This window comes from Manis javanica, chromosome 7 (genome assembly GCF_040802235.1).
Source record: "Manis javanica isolate MJ-LG chromosome 7, MJ_LKY, whole genome shotgun sequence".
NCBI lineage: Eukaryota > Metazoa > Chordata > Mammalia > Pholidota > Manidae > Manis > Manis javanica.
This window is the reverse complement of record NC_133162.1, coordinates 29,196,082-29,214,947: the sequence shown is the minus strand read 5'-3', so window position 1 is coordinate 29,214,947 and position 18,866 is coordinate 29,196,082. Positions and strand designations below refer to the sequence as shown.

The following is an 18,866-nucleotide window of genomic DNA, read 5'->3' as shown; positions in this document are numbered from 1 at the left end:
CCCTTCCTTTCTTTCTTATCAGATTATTTTTAGATAATTTTTTAGTGTGTTTTAGGTGAACTGACGAGGTTACAGGAGGTACAGCTTTTCTCATTTCCATATCTTGCCTCGCCCTCCATCATCTGAAGGTGGTTTGGAGGACTGCACACTCTGCTCGAGAGCTCAAATGCAGCAAGGCCATAATTGCTTCTTCTCCTTAATTTATTTAGGTTGCTGTGTGATTTGCTGTAGCTGTAATCCCTCAGTATTGCAATCAGGGAACCATATAAATGGTTGCTAGCATGGTGAGATTTTCAATTGGTGCTTCTCAGTGATTCACATAATGTACTGTCATTAGCACTTTTATGTGACATATCATGATTTCCAGGGCTTACTGGGCCATTTATAAATACCAAATGAAGGTGTTAGAGCTGGCACTGCAATGTGGTTACTGCCTTAATTGCCTGCATTGGGAAAGGCTGGCAGTATCTTCTCTGGAGGAAAATAAAATGCAATTTTTAGTTTTTTAACCATTTGCCATCAGTTCCTCTCAAGTGCAGGAACCACAGGTTTTCTTCTTCATTCCTCTGATTTTCTAGTAATTTAAATTTTATAAAATATATCTACTTTTCATACTGCAGTTATCTTCACTTGAGTTGACTTCCAGATACAAATATTCAAAAATATATTATCTCACTACAGTTATATTCATTATTAATGATAATTGTTACTGTAACTTACAGTTTTACATTTTGCAAAGTAACTTTATAAATAATAATGGCAGCTAACATTTGTTGAGGTACATATGCATTGGCTCTTTGAGATGGATACTATTATTGCCTCATTTTAGTGCCCAGGGACACAGAGCTCATAAGTGGCAGAGCTGGGTTTGAAACTCAGGTCTGATTCTGAAGCCAATATTCTAAGCGCTATGCTGAAATCCTCCCCACTTGAGACCCAGCACAGTGAGCCTCATGTTACAAAGCAGGAACCGGGCCTCTGAGGTGCTGCACTTGGTCCCCGTCTCTTTTGACTGCAGGGGCAGAGCTCCTTCTGCCTCCTGGGGGTGAGCTGTTATGGCTGCTAACGGGTGTCGGGTGTGTCACTGGCACCACTCAGGTTGATAAATGAGCAAAGGAGGAGGACTGGTAGTTAAAAATCAGAGGTGCTTCTATTTAAAGCATTCGAGGCAAAAAAAAAAAAAAGCTGCCCTCCTGGTCAGATGGTGCAGCCACAGACTCTGCTCTGAGAGGCCAGGGTTTAAGGCACAGAGGGGGAAAGAAGCAAGTCATACCCGCTGGGCAAGCAGCCCGGGCGCCGGGGCCACGGACCGGGAGCTGGCCTGAGTCCCTGCGATTGATCCTGCAGCTGAGGACGCCCTTCTCTCAGCAGCCGCAGGGGCCCACAAAGGGAGGCTGCGCACCGAGCCGTCTCTGTCGGGGCCTCTAATGAGGGGATTGGGTTTCACCTCACAGCTCCCCCTAACCAGGTACACTCTGCTTCTTTCATCTTCCTGAGGGCTCCCATGGGAAAGGAAAGAAGGGAAGGGAAGCTACACCATGAAACCGCTCACAGGCTGGTTTGGCTAGGTTTTGTGTCTCCCCCGTCCCACCACCTCCAGATCTGTAGCTTTGAAATTCTCACCCTGTGTGGCCACTGGACAGCAATGGGAAAAGCATTTCTAAGTATTTTTCATAATCCAGCCACCATGATGCTCTGGAAAATTAATGCCTTTGCCCCTTTGCACATGCTACTGCCTCTGTCTACAAAATCCTCTTCAGACCCCAGAGTCTTCTCCTGTGGCTAACTTGAACTTTTCTTTCAAGATCCAGCCCAGGTGTTGTCTCCTTCAGAAAGCCTTCCCTGATGCCCCGCGTCTGCCCTCCAGGCAGGCAGGCAGGCTCCCGTTCCTCTTCCGCCACAGTCCCTGCTGACTTATTAGCCTCCCATCCACACTGTAAGCTCTTTGAGGGCAGGGACAGCGCCTCCAGTGCCCATCACAGCACCTAGCACGTAGCATCAGCATAGTGTTTATGGATGAATGAATCATGAGTGATAAATTAATTAAGCTGAAACTATTTGAAGTACTCAATTATTTTAAAAATAGCCTTTACAACAGCAAAAATACTGCTTGCAGCAATTTTATATACAAAAAGCCACAAAGAAGAAAATTAAACACTCTGTCATTTCACCAAAGAAAATCACTTTTACCATTCAGATGTAGTCCCTTCCAGAAATTTCCTATGTGTATGAGTATATACGAAATCAGATTCCTATTGTCCTATCTAATTTTCTCAAGGATTACAACAATATCTTTTGGAGTAGATGGAGGAGATGTTTTTATCACAACTTAAGTGATTAGAAAACTGGAACCCAAAGATACACACTTAATCAATGGTGGAACTTGGACTAGAACCTGTGAATCTTGTCATAGTCCAAGCTCCTGCTGCTCCCCAGGAGGCCTCCTAATTAGGTGGTGTTCTTCTTACAAGAAAAGGGTGCATCAATCTAGCATCATAATATGAGGATTTTTAACTGGATATTCTTCCTTTGGAAATGGACAGATCTAAGCTGATCCTGTGTCCATATCATGGTTGTGCAGTGCATAAGGGGCGCTGCTAACATTTCAAAGTGAAGCAAGGATGGAGCATGTAGTATCTCATCCCTGTGACTGGCTAACTGACAGCACCATTAGATTCACAGTATCTTTCTAATCACCACAGCAGTGGTGGGAATCAGAGCATGTTGCCATGCAAACTACAGCCCTCGGTTCAGTCCATCATGGACTAGGGAGCTGTACTCCAATCCATGACCACTGACTGTATTCTAGAACAATGTACACAGTAAGTGCTCAGTAAGTGTGCACTGGGCTGAGTTGATGCTTATTATTATTCAGCAGGGGCAGTCAGCAAAAAAGAATGTGACAGCAAATATAAATATCACCACCACCATGCCCAGTATAGGAAAGGTGATCCAATGTGCACTAGCTTTCTGCTTTATTCTAAATAGAGGACTATACTGTAATCCCCCAAACACAGACACACACCAGGTTGTTAACTATGCAGATGAAGGAACCATACCTTATTTATCTGCGTGTTTCCAGAATACCCAGCACAGAGCCAGACACGTTTGAAGTGTCAATGTTTTTTGAACTGAATTATATTGCTAGGCTGGCATGGGAGTTAAGATGTTGACTAGTAATTCACCATTCCTTTCCCTGGAAGCTCTGTAAATCATGCTCTTAAACAAAACAGCAAGCTAAATTCCCAAACCCTCTCTTAGGAGAAATGCCCACGGCTGATGGGGTCTGGACTATGTCCACTGAATGTGCAGATTTCTTCCGCACAAACATCTCTGACTCCCAAGGGAGCCCATGACTGGCTGACTGGCTGTGGAGACTCACGTGCTCCCTCTTTCCCAATGGCAGGGGGGTCAGGGGAAAAGGGTGGGAGTGGAGTGATGAAGCACTGCTGAACCAAATGTTCTCCTCTTCCCAGGAGAAGGGAAATGTCACAAGAGTAGGAGTGTTGGCACTTTTGTAGAGGAACCACCATGAAGAACGTGGATTGTAGTTGAAAAGGGACTTTTCTGAAGACAAGTTTCCTTTTTAAAGGGCCACCCTCATTTTCTCTCTTACCTTAGATTGGAATGGCTCTATTGGAATGGATCTTTCAGAACTAGGCTGGAATCCCACAAACTGGGATCAAAGTTGACTGGGTGGGCAGAAGGGTAACATGGGACGTGGGTTGAGGAACCATTAAGCCAAAATCTATACTTTTTCTGAATTTATCTAAGAGTACTAACCAAAACAAAAACAGAACAGTATGTGCTAATTAGATCTTTTCCTAAAATGTACTGAGCTGAGTTTGAAAGACTAGAATAGAAAATACTGATTTTTTGGGAGGCAACCAAAATACAACTCACTAATCTCCTAAGCGCTTAACAAACTCTCTTGAAGATTTAATCACAATGTAAAATCCACAAGTTTTTACTGGCAGTGTTTGGCTATCAACTGTACTCTCTGAAGTGGCAACCAATATGATTCCCAGGTCTGTCTCCATTACAAATTCCAGGGGCCTGCTGGCAAGTTCTGTCAGATTGGTGCCCTTCAGCCTAGTAAATTCTTTCCAGGGGAGACTTAGGACACACTCTGTCAGCTGCCAAGTTCTTTACTATAAGGTGCAGAATTTATTAGCACAAAAAAAGATAAAAAGAAAGCCTGCTACCTTTTTAAGTGCTTTTACATACAGTTCCTTTATTAGAGTTCGGTGTTTGCAGAAATACGGCTGCCCAGCTCATTTGAGCCTTTGTGCTAAATCAGTGGGACTTGTTTCAGTTTCCTACGAACTTCTGTGAGCTCTGCTGCTACCATGTATCAGCTAAGGTCTCTTGTGCTATGCTTTTAAAGGAAGTCACCCACAGAAATTCTTATTTGGGAAGAAAAAAGCATCTTGAAAACAGACTGGTGTCTTTAACCTCCACCCAGCCATCAAAGGTACAGAGCTGATATGGAATCCAGGTTTGGCCAACTCTGGAAATCAAGTCTGTCACCCAAAGAGCATCTTTTTCTAGCCTAGGTTTTCATCTGTAGACCCAACTCTGAGGCAAATACTCGCTTCAGACCACAGGACAGATAACACAGGGAATACCACAAGACAGACTGCAGTGTGCTGAGAAGAAAGTCAGATTTGAAATGGAAAAACTCTGGAGAATTCCAGCTCTTAACAATTGTCTAACCTTGGATAGGTTACTTAGTAACTCACAGAACCCTAGTTTCTTTTCAGAAAAGTAGGTATAGTCATAATTACCTAACCAGATTCTCTTCAGAGCCACTGTGATAAAGCATTGTTTATGTATTTATTATTTCCCATTTTTCAGTGTGCTCCCCAAGATGATAAGCTCTAACTGTTCAGGGACCTTGTCCTTTTGGTTCATTACAGTGACCCACTGCCTGGTGATTAGCACATAGTATAAGATCAAGAGGCATGAGAGAGATTTGAATGAGTGAGGGAAGGAATAAAGGACAGAAGGAAGGACAAAGGAATAAAGGAGAGTGTTTGCAGCATGACTGAGGTACCATGTATGAAAGTGGTGGTCCTTAAATTATTAAGTATTTGCCAGCTTATTAAAATAATTGTAACCAAAATTTGATGCACTTATTATACTAGGGTGATTTTAAAATGTAAGTTAAATCATGTTACTTCCCTGTGTAAAGTAACATGGCTTTTCTTATTACATGTAGTAAAAGTCAAACTCTTTTTCACTTTCCAAAGCCCTGTGTGATCTGACTCCTAGGGGCCTCATGTCTAACCAGTCTGCCCCTTCTCTGCCAGGGCCCCGCCACTCAAATATGCCAAGTCTCTTCCTGCTTTGGTGCCTTTATGTGTACCTGTAAAAGCCATGTGGCTGGCTTCTTGTCACTGGGCTCCTGGCTTATACATCACCTTCTCAGAGGCGTCCCTTATACATGCACATGCGCTGTAAAGGAGCCCTCACAGACTCCTTGTGATAGTACTATCTGTCTGTCTGTCTGTCTGTCTGTCTATCTGTCTGTCTATCTATCTATCTATCTATCTATCTATCTATCTATCTATCTATCTATCTATCTATCTATTACTAGTCCCTCCCCAGTGCCTGATAATCTGTATATATTTATTTTCGCATGATACATTTGTTTAATGCTTACATTTCATAGAGACTTTTCTAATTATTATTTTATCTCCACAAGATAAAATAATAATTTATGGGCTGAAAATAAACAAATACACACAAAACGCTATGGTTCACATTTGAAAGCCCCCTCTCCACCCTATGGCAGCTCCCACATACTTTGATAGAGGTAACCTGACTGTGAATAAAAGTAAGTGTGCCGATCAGTTTTAGTATTTGTGATTTCACTGGAGCCACATAGAGTCTATGATTGCACTTAGTACTTTAACCTAGAGTTGGAGACGTGGGAATGATGTTTTGGGTGTCAAGCCATTTTCTGTTCTGGGTGGAGGCCTCCTGGCTCAGAGCAGGGGTGAGGGTGAGGGGTGGACATAGGCAGAAGGAAGCAAATGGCAGGAACTCTCACCAGTTCCACTTGGGTTTGTTTACTGTGGACCCAGCAGCAGTAATTCTGTAGGAAGAGCACCAGACCAGGGCACAGGGACAGGTTCTAGGGCTGGCTCTACATGTCCCTTCTCTCAGCCCTGGGGTATCAGTTCCTCTGCTGCATGAGGTGGAACTGGATCACCTTTAAAGGGAACCCCGGCTCTGACAATCTGTGAGTGAATGAGAGGCGTCTGACTTTTCGCCATGACCAAGACGTCTGTGAAAAGAACACCCCATATAACATTTCTGATAAATGCAGCTTCTCTGGACTATGAAATTTCTCTGGTTGGTCAATAAAGTCATCAGACAAACCCATATATCTTTTCTTGCCATTCTTTTTAGCTTCCCCTTTCCTTTGCTTTCCTAGAGAAGTTGGTGCTCTGAGCCAATCCCCTCACTGTCACAAATGCATCAACATCTAACTGTAAGTGCACTTCAGCTGCTCCCCAAGAGATGGGGTCCTACTGTATCTGATCTTGGCCAACACTCTCCCATCTGCTTTCAACATGTTGCATCTGACCTGATGTTAACTAATGTCTCCTATTAGCATTAGAGGAAAACAATCTAGAAAAATTCACTCTCAAGCAGAGTTCAAACAAGCTACAAGTAGATGTGGAATCTCAACTGCACAAGGTTTGTTAAAATAATAGTAGTAAATAAGTACATAAATATGTATATCTGTATATGTATATACACTCATGCATATGTGTATATATGTGTGTATATAAAGATGTGTGTGTGTAGTAAAGCCAGAAGTCTGTGAAATGGATGAAAATAACAAAGACAAGAAAGCTTCTGTCGAATTTATAAAATTAACTAGTAACAGAATGAGGAGAAAAAGTCTCCCAATGTGGGCCAAGGCACCATCAAAAAAAAAACTGAGTGGAAAGGAGTTGGGAATCTTTATCTCACACTTACTGGTAATGGGTTGAAATTCTGGTCCACGAGGTGATTGTACCCATGGTCAAAAAATGAGTGCCGTATCACGACATCAATACCCTGATTGGCCAGCATTCCTAAGGTGTTCAGCCATCTGAAAAGCAGGAAAAGAGCTACATCAATACATTTTAAAAATGGCATATAACAAGCTCCATAGAGAATGGTTAACATATACACATACACATCAACCCCCACCACCAGATTTACCTAGTACTTTAAAGACGATTACTTTAAGCATCAAATACACAGCTACGAAAGATTTTAGAGATTAGCAAATCCAAACTCTTCACTTTATAGTAAAAGAGACAGAGATCCAGGGAAGTAAAATGAATTGCCCTTGGTCATAAAATAGCTTGTTGCTAATGACTTGCCTTTTCTTCCTGTAATACTAACAAATAAAATGAACACCCAAACCATTTGTAAGCCTAATTATCACTCCTCCCACCCCACCCCTGGCCACAGGACACACACACAGGGAAGCACGTGTGCTATATTTTCCATCACTCAAACTCCCCAGTTTGTACCCAATCACTGTACATGTACTTTCCATGTGATTCTAATGCACACACTCCATGACCTATGCAAGAATGGTCCAGTCATTGCATCCCTTGTATATCACTGTCAGCAGTCTATGCAATAACAATTGCATTATAACTAACCACACAGGTATTCAACGATGCTACCATACACACATTACATTACAGCAGAGGACCTGCACTGCTCACACACTTAGCACACACCGCACTGTGCCAAACACCCATTCTCCAGGGCATGCTTCCAACTCATCCTTCAAAAATACTGCGCTCTTGGTTCTTCTGACACTCACTGCTAACTCTGCCTTCATTATTTACACATTCAGTTCATTCACGAATTCATTTATTTTTTTCTCTCTCTCTCTCTTTGTATTCCCACTTCTGAAACTTAGGGAAACTTCTAGTTGTAATAATATATGTGTGATAAATGTGACAGAGAGCTTCAGTCTTCTCAATATTAAAGTTAGGGCATTTTGGTCTTTCCCGAGCACACATGTCTGGCTTCATCTGTCATTTCTTCCTTCTTCTCTCACCCTAACCTTTATTCTCTAGGCTCTAAGCCACAAAAAACTACTCTTGGCTGCCCAAATACACCATGCACTCACCTAAGTCTTTATACATGTTTTAACTTCTGCTTAGAATTCCCTTATTCTAACCCACCTCATTGGCAAACTTCTTCCCATCTGTTAATTTCCAAGTCAAGTGTCTTCTCCTTCTAAACTCTGCTGCCCTGGTCAACAGTGACGCCTTCCTCTCTATACGTCCCCAGAGCCTCATTAACACCCTCTGCCAGCACACTGAATGATATACTTCCTTACTTACTTTGCATTCCCCTAGTTGGTTATGAGCTCATCAACACAGTGTTTTGGCATTGTACACAAAATACCCTTATAGTTCCTAGCACACTAGATGCTCAGCACTCTCTGTTATATTGAAATTGCTCTGGATAAAATTAGAGTCTATGAGTTTTGAGAAGTGCTATTCAGCATACTAGGGACAAATTATGCATAGTTATTTTCCAAATCTGAAACCATATGGAGCTCCAAACCAGTGACTTATAGAATTAAGGTTTTTTTCTTTACTGGAATAAAGAGCATTGCTAATTTTTATCTTATGAATGAATATTATTAAGATTTTCAAATCTTTTTCACATTGACAATTACATTATATTTTCATAAAAACAAAAATTTATTGATAATCAATTACAAATAAAGTAAACCAAAAACAAAAGTTTTAAATCAAAAGGAAAATCTGACAATAATATAACAGAACCTTTGCTGATGTTGTTCGGACTGGGACATTGTGACCCAGTAAATTGAAATTACTTCTGGAATACATGGCTAAGCTACCTGCTATTATTATTTTAATCAATTAAGCAATCCTGTGAAATCAGAGTAACAGATTTAACTTGCAAAGGGAAATGAACCCTCCCCCTCCAGTGGGCAGAGTACTGAGCAGGGCTGTAGTGTTGCTGTCCTTCTTTCCTCGAAGCCCCTTGGGTCAAAACTGCAAGTGTTACTCACAGGAATCCTGCAGCATAGGAATCTGATAGATTGTTTGTGCCTCCAGCTGAGGTGGTTACCACACCTTCAAGCCAAATCTTCTTTCCTGGGGTATATGTATTAACCACCTGTTCACACAAAAAAGCAGAAGGGGATACTGAAATTTTTAAAAGCTGTTCCCAAAAGAGAAGGGACACAAATTCCTTCCATCCCCTGCTCCCGTGTGGTTATGAGCTGTACTTTTTCATAACAATTCATCCTATAGAGCACCCTGGCAAATACACACACAGAAGCACTAATATTGACACATGTCCATTCAAATAAATGATCACGTTTTTCCTAAGCAAACCCAAGTGATAATACGGCAGGAGGGCAAGTGCATATGCATATTCCAGGACATAAACTGATTACGACGCCCTTCATGAGAAGCATGAATCATATGATGTTTCTATATTAACAAGTGTTGAGAAGCAAATTTTCTTAAAACTCTGTACCTCCATGGATGAGTGCACTGTCCGTGCATCAGGAGTTATGAGTCATGAGGGCAGTGGTCAATGTTTGGGAGAGACATTTTATATAATACATTTATGAATACATAAATATATGCATTTATGAATACATATATATATACATTTATGAATGTATATTGCAACTACCTTTTGAAAATAACTGCTTTAAGCGTAAAAAGAAAAATCACCAACCAACCCACAGCTGAAAGATCCTGCACAGGGAGCAGCCTTCCCAGCAGACACAAAGCCTCCTGTGAAAAGGTGGACCTCTGAAGTTTTGAAATGGCCTGGTTTCTCAGCCACAATTTGGACATTTGCCAAACTCTTCAGATTAGGGCCCAGATCCTCTGGTAAACAATCTAGCAGCCCCTGAAAGCCAGAGACAAAGGCTTGTCTACAGGCAGTTCCTCTGGGAAGTAATAACAGGGAGCAGGAATGGGGAACTGGGGGACAGAGTGAGGGAAGAAGGAAAAACCAAGACAAGGATATGTTTTCACGCTGGCAACCACTGCTGGCAACCTGTACTCGATCCCACAGGGATCTTGGTTACAGCCTATGAACCATGTCTCAGAATTGACCCCCAAAGGGATGCAAGGGGAAGCTTCTACCCTTTGGTTCCTATCCGCCAAAGGCCAAGAGTAGCCTCGTGACTGTAAACCTCTCCCACCATTACCCCATTTCCTTGTGCAAGATTCCCACATGAGTGCTGAGCAGCCCCACATCTCCACCTGAGAGAAGTCCCAAGGCAGGAAATGAGAGGCAAGGTGCTACCGCGTCACGCCAGCATCAAGCTCCTTACAGCTTGTGCACCTGCCTAGCTCCAATCTCTGCAGCCATGATTAGTGTAGGGGTAGGACTGACAGGATGCTGGTTATGCCTAAGAGGGGCTGGATAACGATAATACTTATTTAGTGTATTTAGGCCGTATGGCTCACCAATCTCTCAACTAAACATATTGGCCAAAGGAATTCTTTCTCAGGCCTCTAAGGAGACAGGTATGGGGATGTTCGCTATGTTACTGCTTGAGACAGGTTTCCATTACTAGAGGAATGGAAAAGTAAAATGTGGGATACATACCATAAATCATTATGTTGCAGTTAGTGCAATAGATTCAATATAAATCCAGCACATGAATAGGCTTTAAACATTAGGTGGTAGGCTTAAAAAAACAGCAACAGAATGAAATCTATGTCACAATATTATTTATTATTTTTGTAACTACTCACCAATTATACACCCAATAACACTAAACAATATATATAAACACATGTCTCTAAGGACATATATCAAACATATAAGGAAGGCATGCAGAAGAGGGAAATGAATTCAAGTGGGATTAGAGATCAAGGTGAAAATTAAAACAAAAGCAGGGCTTTGTAGGAAGTGATGGCATTAGTTTGCTGTAGTTGAGGAGTATGATTTTAATTTAATTTCCTGTATCTTGGGTCCAAAAGAAGAAAAAACTATATGTGGGATTTAGCATAACTGCCAGAACTTTCCTCTTCTCAAACCCGTAGGCAGGCATCAGCAAGCAATCACATTCCTCTTTGCATCTCTCCCTAGGTTCAGCTACTCGCCTGTCCCCAACCCCACCTACAAATGAACTTGTATTATTTGAGGCCTATTTTAAAATCAGAGTTGGCAAAGTGCTTGACCCTTTCAGGAATAAAGTTGTATAAATACATCACAAATTTAAGATAGAAGTAAGGATTGTGATCAAGAATGGGGGGAAGAACCTGAGAATTAATAGTAGAAGTCAAACTGGAATGCTATTGAAGATTAAAAAAGAATTCCCCTTGCACACCTGGAAACAGATGAGCCATTGAAGGTAACACACAGTAACCCTCTCCTGCTTCTTGACACTCATCACAGTACAGTGTCCAACCCAAAGGGAACCACAAGTAGTATAAATAAGAAAACAAGAGAAACATCTTTAGTGATCAAAAGATAGAACTATACAGTAAAATTAAAGGACTACATTGATGATTTCCCTTAAAATTAGTATTAGAGAAATATCTGTGCTCTTGATAAACTGTGTGCTTCCTGTATGACTAACAAGTGCTGTGTAATATATTTGTGCTTTTCTTTTTTGCCTTTGCATTCCAGAATATTCAGAGTTTAATTTTTGCTCAAAGGCACATATTGAAATGAGGCAGTGAGAGAAAGGGTTTGATTAAACACAACAAAAAAGGTGAAAGATTAAGCTAAGTGAAAGAAGCCGGACACAGAAGGCAGGCCACATATCGTATGAGTTCATTTATATGAAATGTCCAGAATAGGCATGTCCCTGGAGACAGAAAGTAGATTAGTGGTTTCCTAGGGTTGAAGCAGGGGAGGGAGGAAGGAAAAGGGGGCAGTTTGGGGATGGGGAGTGATTACAAATAGGTATGGGGTTTCTTTGGGGGCTGATTTACATGTTCTAAAGTTAAATAGCTGTGATGGCTTTACAATTCTGTAAATATCCTAAAAACTACTGAATTGCATACTTTAGTGTTTGCACTGTGTTATGGTATGTGAATTTTATATCAGTAATGCTGTGTGTGTGTGTGTGTGTGTGTGTGTGTGTGTGTGTGTGTGTGCGTGAGCAAAAGGGAAGCTGGAGTCTAATAAGGCAGATAACTACCAGGAAAGAGGAACGCGCCCTGAAATGTTGAGTTCTACCACACACTAACTATGAGATTTCTGGCTCATTTTTATCTTGGACTTCAGTTTCTGCATCAACAAGGAAAGCCATGAATGTGGAGTAGATGAAATCTAAGTCCTTCCAAATACAAAATGCTAAAATGTATTAACATTGTGTAATATAATACAGGTCCTCTTGGCACCTATCCCTCAAAGGCCAAGAGCATCTTTGACTATGTAAATTAAAATTACATGAAAAATAAATATGGGAGACAAAAAAAAAAAAGTCAAATACAGCTTAGGGCTGGTCATCTCAGAAACAATAATCTGGGCTTGAGGTAAATAGAGTCGTAGCAAAAGCCACAAGAGTAGATGAAATGACCTAAGGAGAATTTAAGAAAATGAGACTAGAAAAGGGCTGAGGGTTTCCATCCAGAAATATTAAGGCATTATAAAATGCATTTATTCATTCACTCAACCAATATTTATTAAACACCTGCTACATGCTAAGCAGATTCTAGGGGCAGGCGAAACAGAACAAGGCTTACACTTGTTTACATTTTAGTCAAGGGGGGCAGACTAGGAAAAAACAAATAAAAGAAGGTGAGAGTTAGGGAGAAAATGAAACAGAGTAATCCGATAGAAAGTGACTTGACAGGAGGAGAGGGTAGATACTTTAGATAGTGATCAGATCACCCTGTGAAAGGTGGTATCTAAGCTGAATAGGGAGCCAGCCCCTGAGCGGATCTGTAGGAGCAGCCCAGAAAAGGACCTGCGAAGGAAACAAGACTGTTGTACAGAACCAAGGGAAGACCATCGAGGTGCAGTGGGTAAGGAGAGGAAAGATGTAAAAGGTGAGAGAAGAAAGGAGGGTTTCTTTGGGGGTCTCTTATTCTGAGTGTAACGGAAAGCAATCGGTGGCATTTAAACAAAAGAGTGGTATGAACTGATTTATGAAAGGGTGACTGTAGCTGCTATGAGATTGTATATACATACACATGTACACATACATATATTATCTATGAGATTGTATATATACACACATATACACATACATATATTATCTATAAATAAAACAAATATTATATGTATAAATATGACAAAAACTAACATTATAGACACCATTAAAGTCTGTCATTTCTGTGACTAATTTGAGCTTCCATTTCCTCACTGATGAAATGGAATAACAGCTGACAGGGTTGTGCTAAGGATCTTGGCCACTAGTCAGAGGATATATAACATTAGGCCAATCACAGGAAGATCCTGAGAACTAGTGGTAAGTGAGACAGATGTAGCAGCTAACACCTATCTGGGTCCCTCTGAAGTGATGCATGAGTTCAGAGGAATTAACACAAATATACTTAGAGTTTGATGGTGGGATTCTGAACTATCATTGTGATCTGAACTATCATTTGTGATCCAATGACAATGTCCAGAAGTCTATAGACTACTTCTTAGAAACCATGAATTATCAGCTCTTTGAGGGCAGGGATCCTGTATTGTTTACTTTTGCATTACTTCCTAGCGGAGCTCCTGGCCCAGAGTAAGCGCTTAACTGGAGACTGTGGTGCTTTAGTCACACGAAGTCAAAGGGATTCCAAACCTGCCCATGTACAAGCTCACCAGAAACTATCACCTTTCAAAGAAGCTATATGACCTAGGAAAGGGCAACTAAATTGGTCAAAGAATTGGAAGCAAAACCTCGCCTGCAAAAATAACTTTAGTGATCAGGAGAAATAAAGGTGAACCTACAACAGCATGAAAGATCTAGACACGAGCAGCACATCTCTACTTGCTAATGCTCAACATACCAAACCTGAGATCTGACCCTTGAGTTTTGAAAGATGGAGATTTGGGAGAAGGAGAGGGAACTACTGCTTTATCAGGTAACTTATACATGGAATCTAAAACCCCCAGAAATGGCAAAGGCAAATCACCATCCAGTGTGACTGCGAGACCAGAAGGATTTTATGATGTGTCCAGCTCATTACAATGATGCTGACGGTAAGGAGATCATCTTATGTTTCTACCACCTAATCAATGAAGGCCTTTGTTATGGGTACTTAGTTGGTAGGTGGCAGGCCTACCTCCGAGAGGCAGTCTGTATGAGACGGTTGTATTTCAAAAGGAGTTCAAAATCTAGCTCATTTAAATGAGGACTTCATTTCAGAAAATGACTGGATTTATAAAATACTGTATACACAGGACTCTGCAAGGACACAGACACTGTGTAAATAAAAGTTCATCTGAAAATTCTCTTTTGACTAGCAGGAAGATTTGGAAGGAAACCATCTAAAAATCATTGTTGGTGGTGAGGTACTATTGAGTAGTGGTAGGGGCATGGACTCTGCACACAAGATTGCCTGTGTTTATTTGTTTTTATTGAAATATAGCTGACATGCATTATCATACTGGTTTCAGGTGCATATAGAGTGACCCAACAATTACATACATTACTAAATGCTCACCATGGTAAGTATAGTTACCATCTGTCACCATACAAAGACAGTACAATATTATTGACTCTACTCCCTAGGCTGTGCTTTCAGTCCTGTGCCTGCTCTTATAACTGGAACTCTGTACCTCTTTGTTTCCTTCACTATTTCACTCATGCCCCACCCTGGCCTCCCCTATGGCAACCATCAGTCTGCTCTTTGTATTTATGAGTCTATTTTTGTTTTTGTTTCATTTTTTTTAATATTGCCTGTGTTTAAATTCTGGTTCTATCATTTACTCACTGCCAGACCTCTCTGTGCCTTAATTTCCTCAGCTATAAAATTAATAATAATAATATCTATCTCAGAGCATCTTTTGATATTTAAACACCTAATATTTGTAAAGCACTTGGAAAGGTGTCTGGCATGTGGTAAGCTCTTAAATGTTACCTAGACCACTCTCCTTGTCCAAAGCCTGAGTTGTGTTTGGATTAAACTAATTTGAGAGTTGTTTGCTTTTCTTAAGGGCACCACATTTGTGCTGGTAGGTAATAGCCCAGATGTACGCTAAGTAGCAAGGAAATGTGCACTTAGAATTTAAAATGCACATTGATAAATTCACATTATCATAATGAGCATTCATGGTAGTCCTTTATTCACTCTCAGCATGGGATCACCTCCTGGTTTTTCCTAGAGAAGCTGTGTGAACAAAAAGCACAGTGAGGTAGAACTCTGGTACAACCTACACCATTATGACATGTTCTATGGGAGAGAGGTTCCTAGAAAATATTAATGTTAAAGGTTCTGGGAGTAGTTTGTACAAATCAACAATGACTTTCTGAGCATTACTGTCTGGGACCTGGAGAGAGGCTTGATGAGTTGTGTGTCTACCATGAGCAGGGGAGCCCATCATGGTGGCAAGTAGGGGAGGTGCTGAAGCTGGTGCTGGTCAGGACTGGGGAAGAAATCAGTATGGGCAGAAGAGGAGGAGAGAAAAAAATCAGGAAAAGCAGATGGAAGCAGCTGCAAAATTCCCTTAGAAAGTGAAACTCTAAGAAACCGAGGGTTATAGTTCAACACTGTGGTTTTCTAAGTAAATATGATTCTCCCTGTGCTGGAAGAGAGAAAATTGGAGGACTGGAAAGAACAAGGGTACAGTTCCTGGTGAGAAATGATGTGCCACTGAAGGTTATTTTGAGGAACACACTGTCTGGGGAGGGAGAAGGCATACAAATGCGGAGGTCACCGAAGGGAGGGTAGAGGGAGCGGAGTGGCCTGTTCCCTTTTGTCCCCAGCAGATTTCGAATCTTTGGGCCCATGTAGACAAGGGGGCTTTGAGGCACCTACAGAGCAGCCCAGCCAGTGGCCAGTGGCACTCGGAATCCTTGGGCCTACTGGGGGCAGAGCGGCATGAAGGGAAACCTAGTTCCCTTCCCTCACATTGCAGGGGTTCAGGACATCGGGACCACCCCACCTTGTGTGGCCATGTTGAGAGAGGAGGGGTGAGAAAGAAGAGAGAGGTTAATAAAGAACAGCACTGACTTTTATTTAAGCTTTTATTCCCCCTACCACTTTTAATTATTTTTTTAAAAGAAAAACACAGTTAAAATATGAAAACAAAGAAAGCAGAAGAAATATGAGAAGTATGAAAATAACCATTTACATGGCACCTTTTCAAACTTGGGCTTCCTTTTCCTGTTTCTTCAAAACTGTGATCTAAGTTTTTAAAAAAGACTCCTGAGAGCCTGGTTTCAGCCACTGGCTGTGCAGGAGATGGTAGCCCTGTAGCCTCAGACGTGTTGTTTATGGTTATCCAAACCCAACACCTTCCTTAATGAGAAAGGAAGCAATAAAACAGGAAGAGTGGACAGGCCAGCTGGGCTAATCAGCCCTGGCAGGAGGCCCACCATCCAAACGAAGCTGGAGACCATTAATTCCAGCATCTCTGCTTGGGAATCAACCCTCCCCAGGACTTCAGGAAGAGCAGTAAGTAGCTCTTGAGTAACCAGAACTGGTCCCTGATATTGCTGGCAAGGAGCTGAATAGCTTCAGGAAGTTTCTGAAGCCTTACCTGTGCCCTGAGCTCTTCTTGGGGGTACCTCTGCCTCTTTGTTCCTTACTGTATTTAATAAGAGGTCCAGATGAGAGCTCAGTAATATCCCTGTGGTCCTTTCCATTCTTCTTGTGTGTTTGGACTCTCTAAGCTACCTACAATATTAGAGAGGAAGGGATCATTGTATTCCCCCTTCCTTCCACTCTGCTTCTTCTGAGTTCTGGATCTTATCATTTCTTCCTTAGTTTTCCATCCCTACTCTCTTCCTCTAGTCCATCCTCCACACTGCTGCCATTTGTTAACTTGACAAGTCCCTTCCCAGCTTCAAGAACTTCACTGGTTCCCCATTACCAGCAGCAGTGCTCATTCATTGCTCACAAACAGGTCTGAGTGATCTGCTGGGAGATGTGCTATGAGTGGTAATACTGAAAGCAGTGATCTGCGGAATGATTTGCTTAAAAATAAAGAGTGGATTTTTCAGAGTTGTCACAGTAACATTCTTTGCATTCACCAGAATTTTGAAATGTTTCCTTAATGGGAACAAAAGCTAAGGAGCCAGTAATTGCACACAACCCATAGTCTATTTTATCCATTTATCCCTGGGAGCAAAACATGGTGGAATGACGGTGAGAACCACCAACCCATAGGCTACAATGCCAACTGTCTGATTTAAGCTGGTGTGGAAAACCTTTCATAACCACCCCTTAGCTGCCTCTTCTCCCTCCCTCCCAACAAGATCTATGTATGGTTCACCACACAGAATGGACTCATTTTCCTACTACATCATCTTTTAGGATTTTACTAATCACCTTCTTCCCTACCCACTCCTCACCCATGTTGTCTGATTTTTTTTATGGCTTTTTTCAAATGTTACCTCCTCTGTGAAACTTTCCTCAAACCTTCAGAAAATTAATTCTTCTCTCCTCTGGGCTCCAAAATTCTTTGAACCTATCTCGGACCTTGACCTTATTATCCTGAGTTGTAATTTTCTGTTTGCCTGTTTGTCTTCCCTGCTATACTGTAAGAACCTTGAGAAGGCCACATTTTTTCCCCCTTTTTGTATGCCTTATAGAATGCTTGATAGTTACTCTGCATATTACAAATTTGTTAAATAATAAGATATGAAATAATCTACTTGTTAATAAATGAGAAAAGTAGTATTTTACTGATGAAAAGCTGAGTTTCAGAGAAGATAACTAATAATCGTAAGAGCAAGCACCAAATTCTCCCAGTTCTAGTCCAGGCTCTGTCTACTTTCTAACAGAATTTTCCTGTTGAGGAGGCCTAGAAGCTTCTGAGTGACTAAACTGCCTCCATATTTAATATGTCCTTCTTGGGTGCGGCCAGCCAGGCTGTTCTGAGCTCAGCCATCCTGACGTCTCATCATATTCTTCCTGACATACGTCTTCTGCCTAATGTACTTCCTGTCAGTTCCATTAATTTTTTTCTGTGTAATTTCTTTTTATTATTTCCTGATTCTGGAGTGCCGTATTTGCCCATTTTCTTTTGGTATCAGATCAATTTTTAATTTGTGGCTTCTGTTTCTGTGACATTTTTAGGATTTAAAATCGCATTCTTTGCTCGTGTTATCTCAAACCACAGAAAAGCAATCGAATATAATTGCAGCAAAACATAAAATTAAAATAAGAACATACACAAAAAAAGATAAAGTCACGGGGGAGCAAAGGTGAGAAAATAAGGAAGAAAGTTTCACAGAATACCAAAGCAATGCCCATGTTCAAGGATAAGTGCTCGTGGAAGGAGAGGTGGGACAGCAGCTACCTGCACAAACATCACTGTTCCGCCCTGTCGCAGTGCCTTCCTGTGGCTAACCAATCCCGCGGGCTTACTGGACAGCCCACCACTCACAAGTCATAGGCTCCACCAGCCTCAGAGGTGATTCCCTCTCACTCAGGACAAACCCTATAATCCCCCTTCTTTCTCTATGTGGAAACATTAGAAGGTCACCTCAAGTTGCCTCTTCCTCCTGAAGGAGCTTTTTGCCCCAAAGAGCAGTTTGTTCCCAAGGCTACTCCTCCAAGTGTCCATGAGCAGCACGTGCCTCCACACTGTCATTGCCTTGCACATAATAGGACTTCACTATGCAGTGACCAAAAATCTGTGCACATGGAATATGAGAATAGATTCCAGGGAATGAAAGCAGATCACTCCCAGAAAAGTCTTGTCCTCTTCCATTC

The 18,866-nt window shown here is 41.5% G+C and overlaps 1 protein-coding gene across 1 annotated transcript in view; it reads right to left on the bottom strand.

Annotated features, from left to right (window-relative positions):
- HPSE2 (heparanase 2 (inactive)) overlaps window positions 1–18,866 on the bottom strand; it is a 667,843-nt gene that overhangs the window by 117,479 nt on the left and 531,498 nt on the right. Inside the window, exons 8-9 of the mRNA XM_073240566.1 lie at window positions 9,071–9,177; window positions 6,994–7,108 (exon numbers count right to left, since the gene is read on the bottom strand). Coding sequence (XP_073096667.1) covers window positions 6,994–7,108; window positions 9,071–9,177 — 222 coding nt within the window. The remainder of the gene's footprint in view (window positions 1–6,993; window positions 7,109–9,070; window positions 9,178–18,866) is intronic.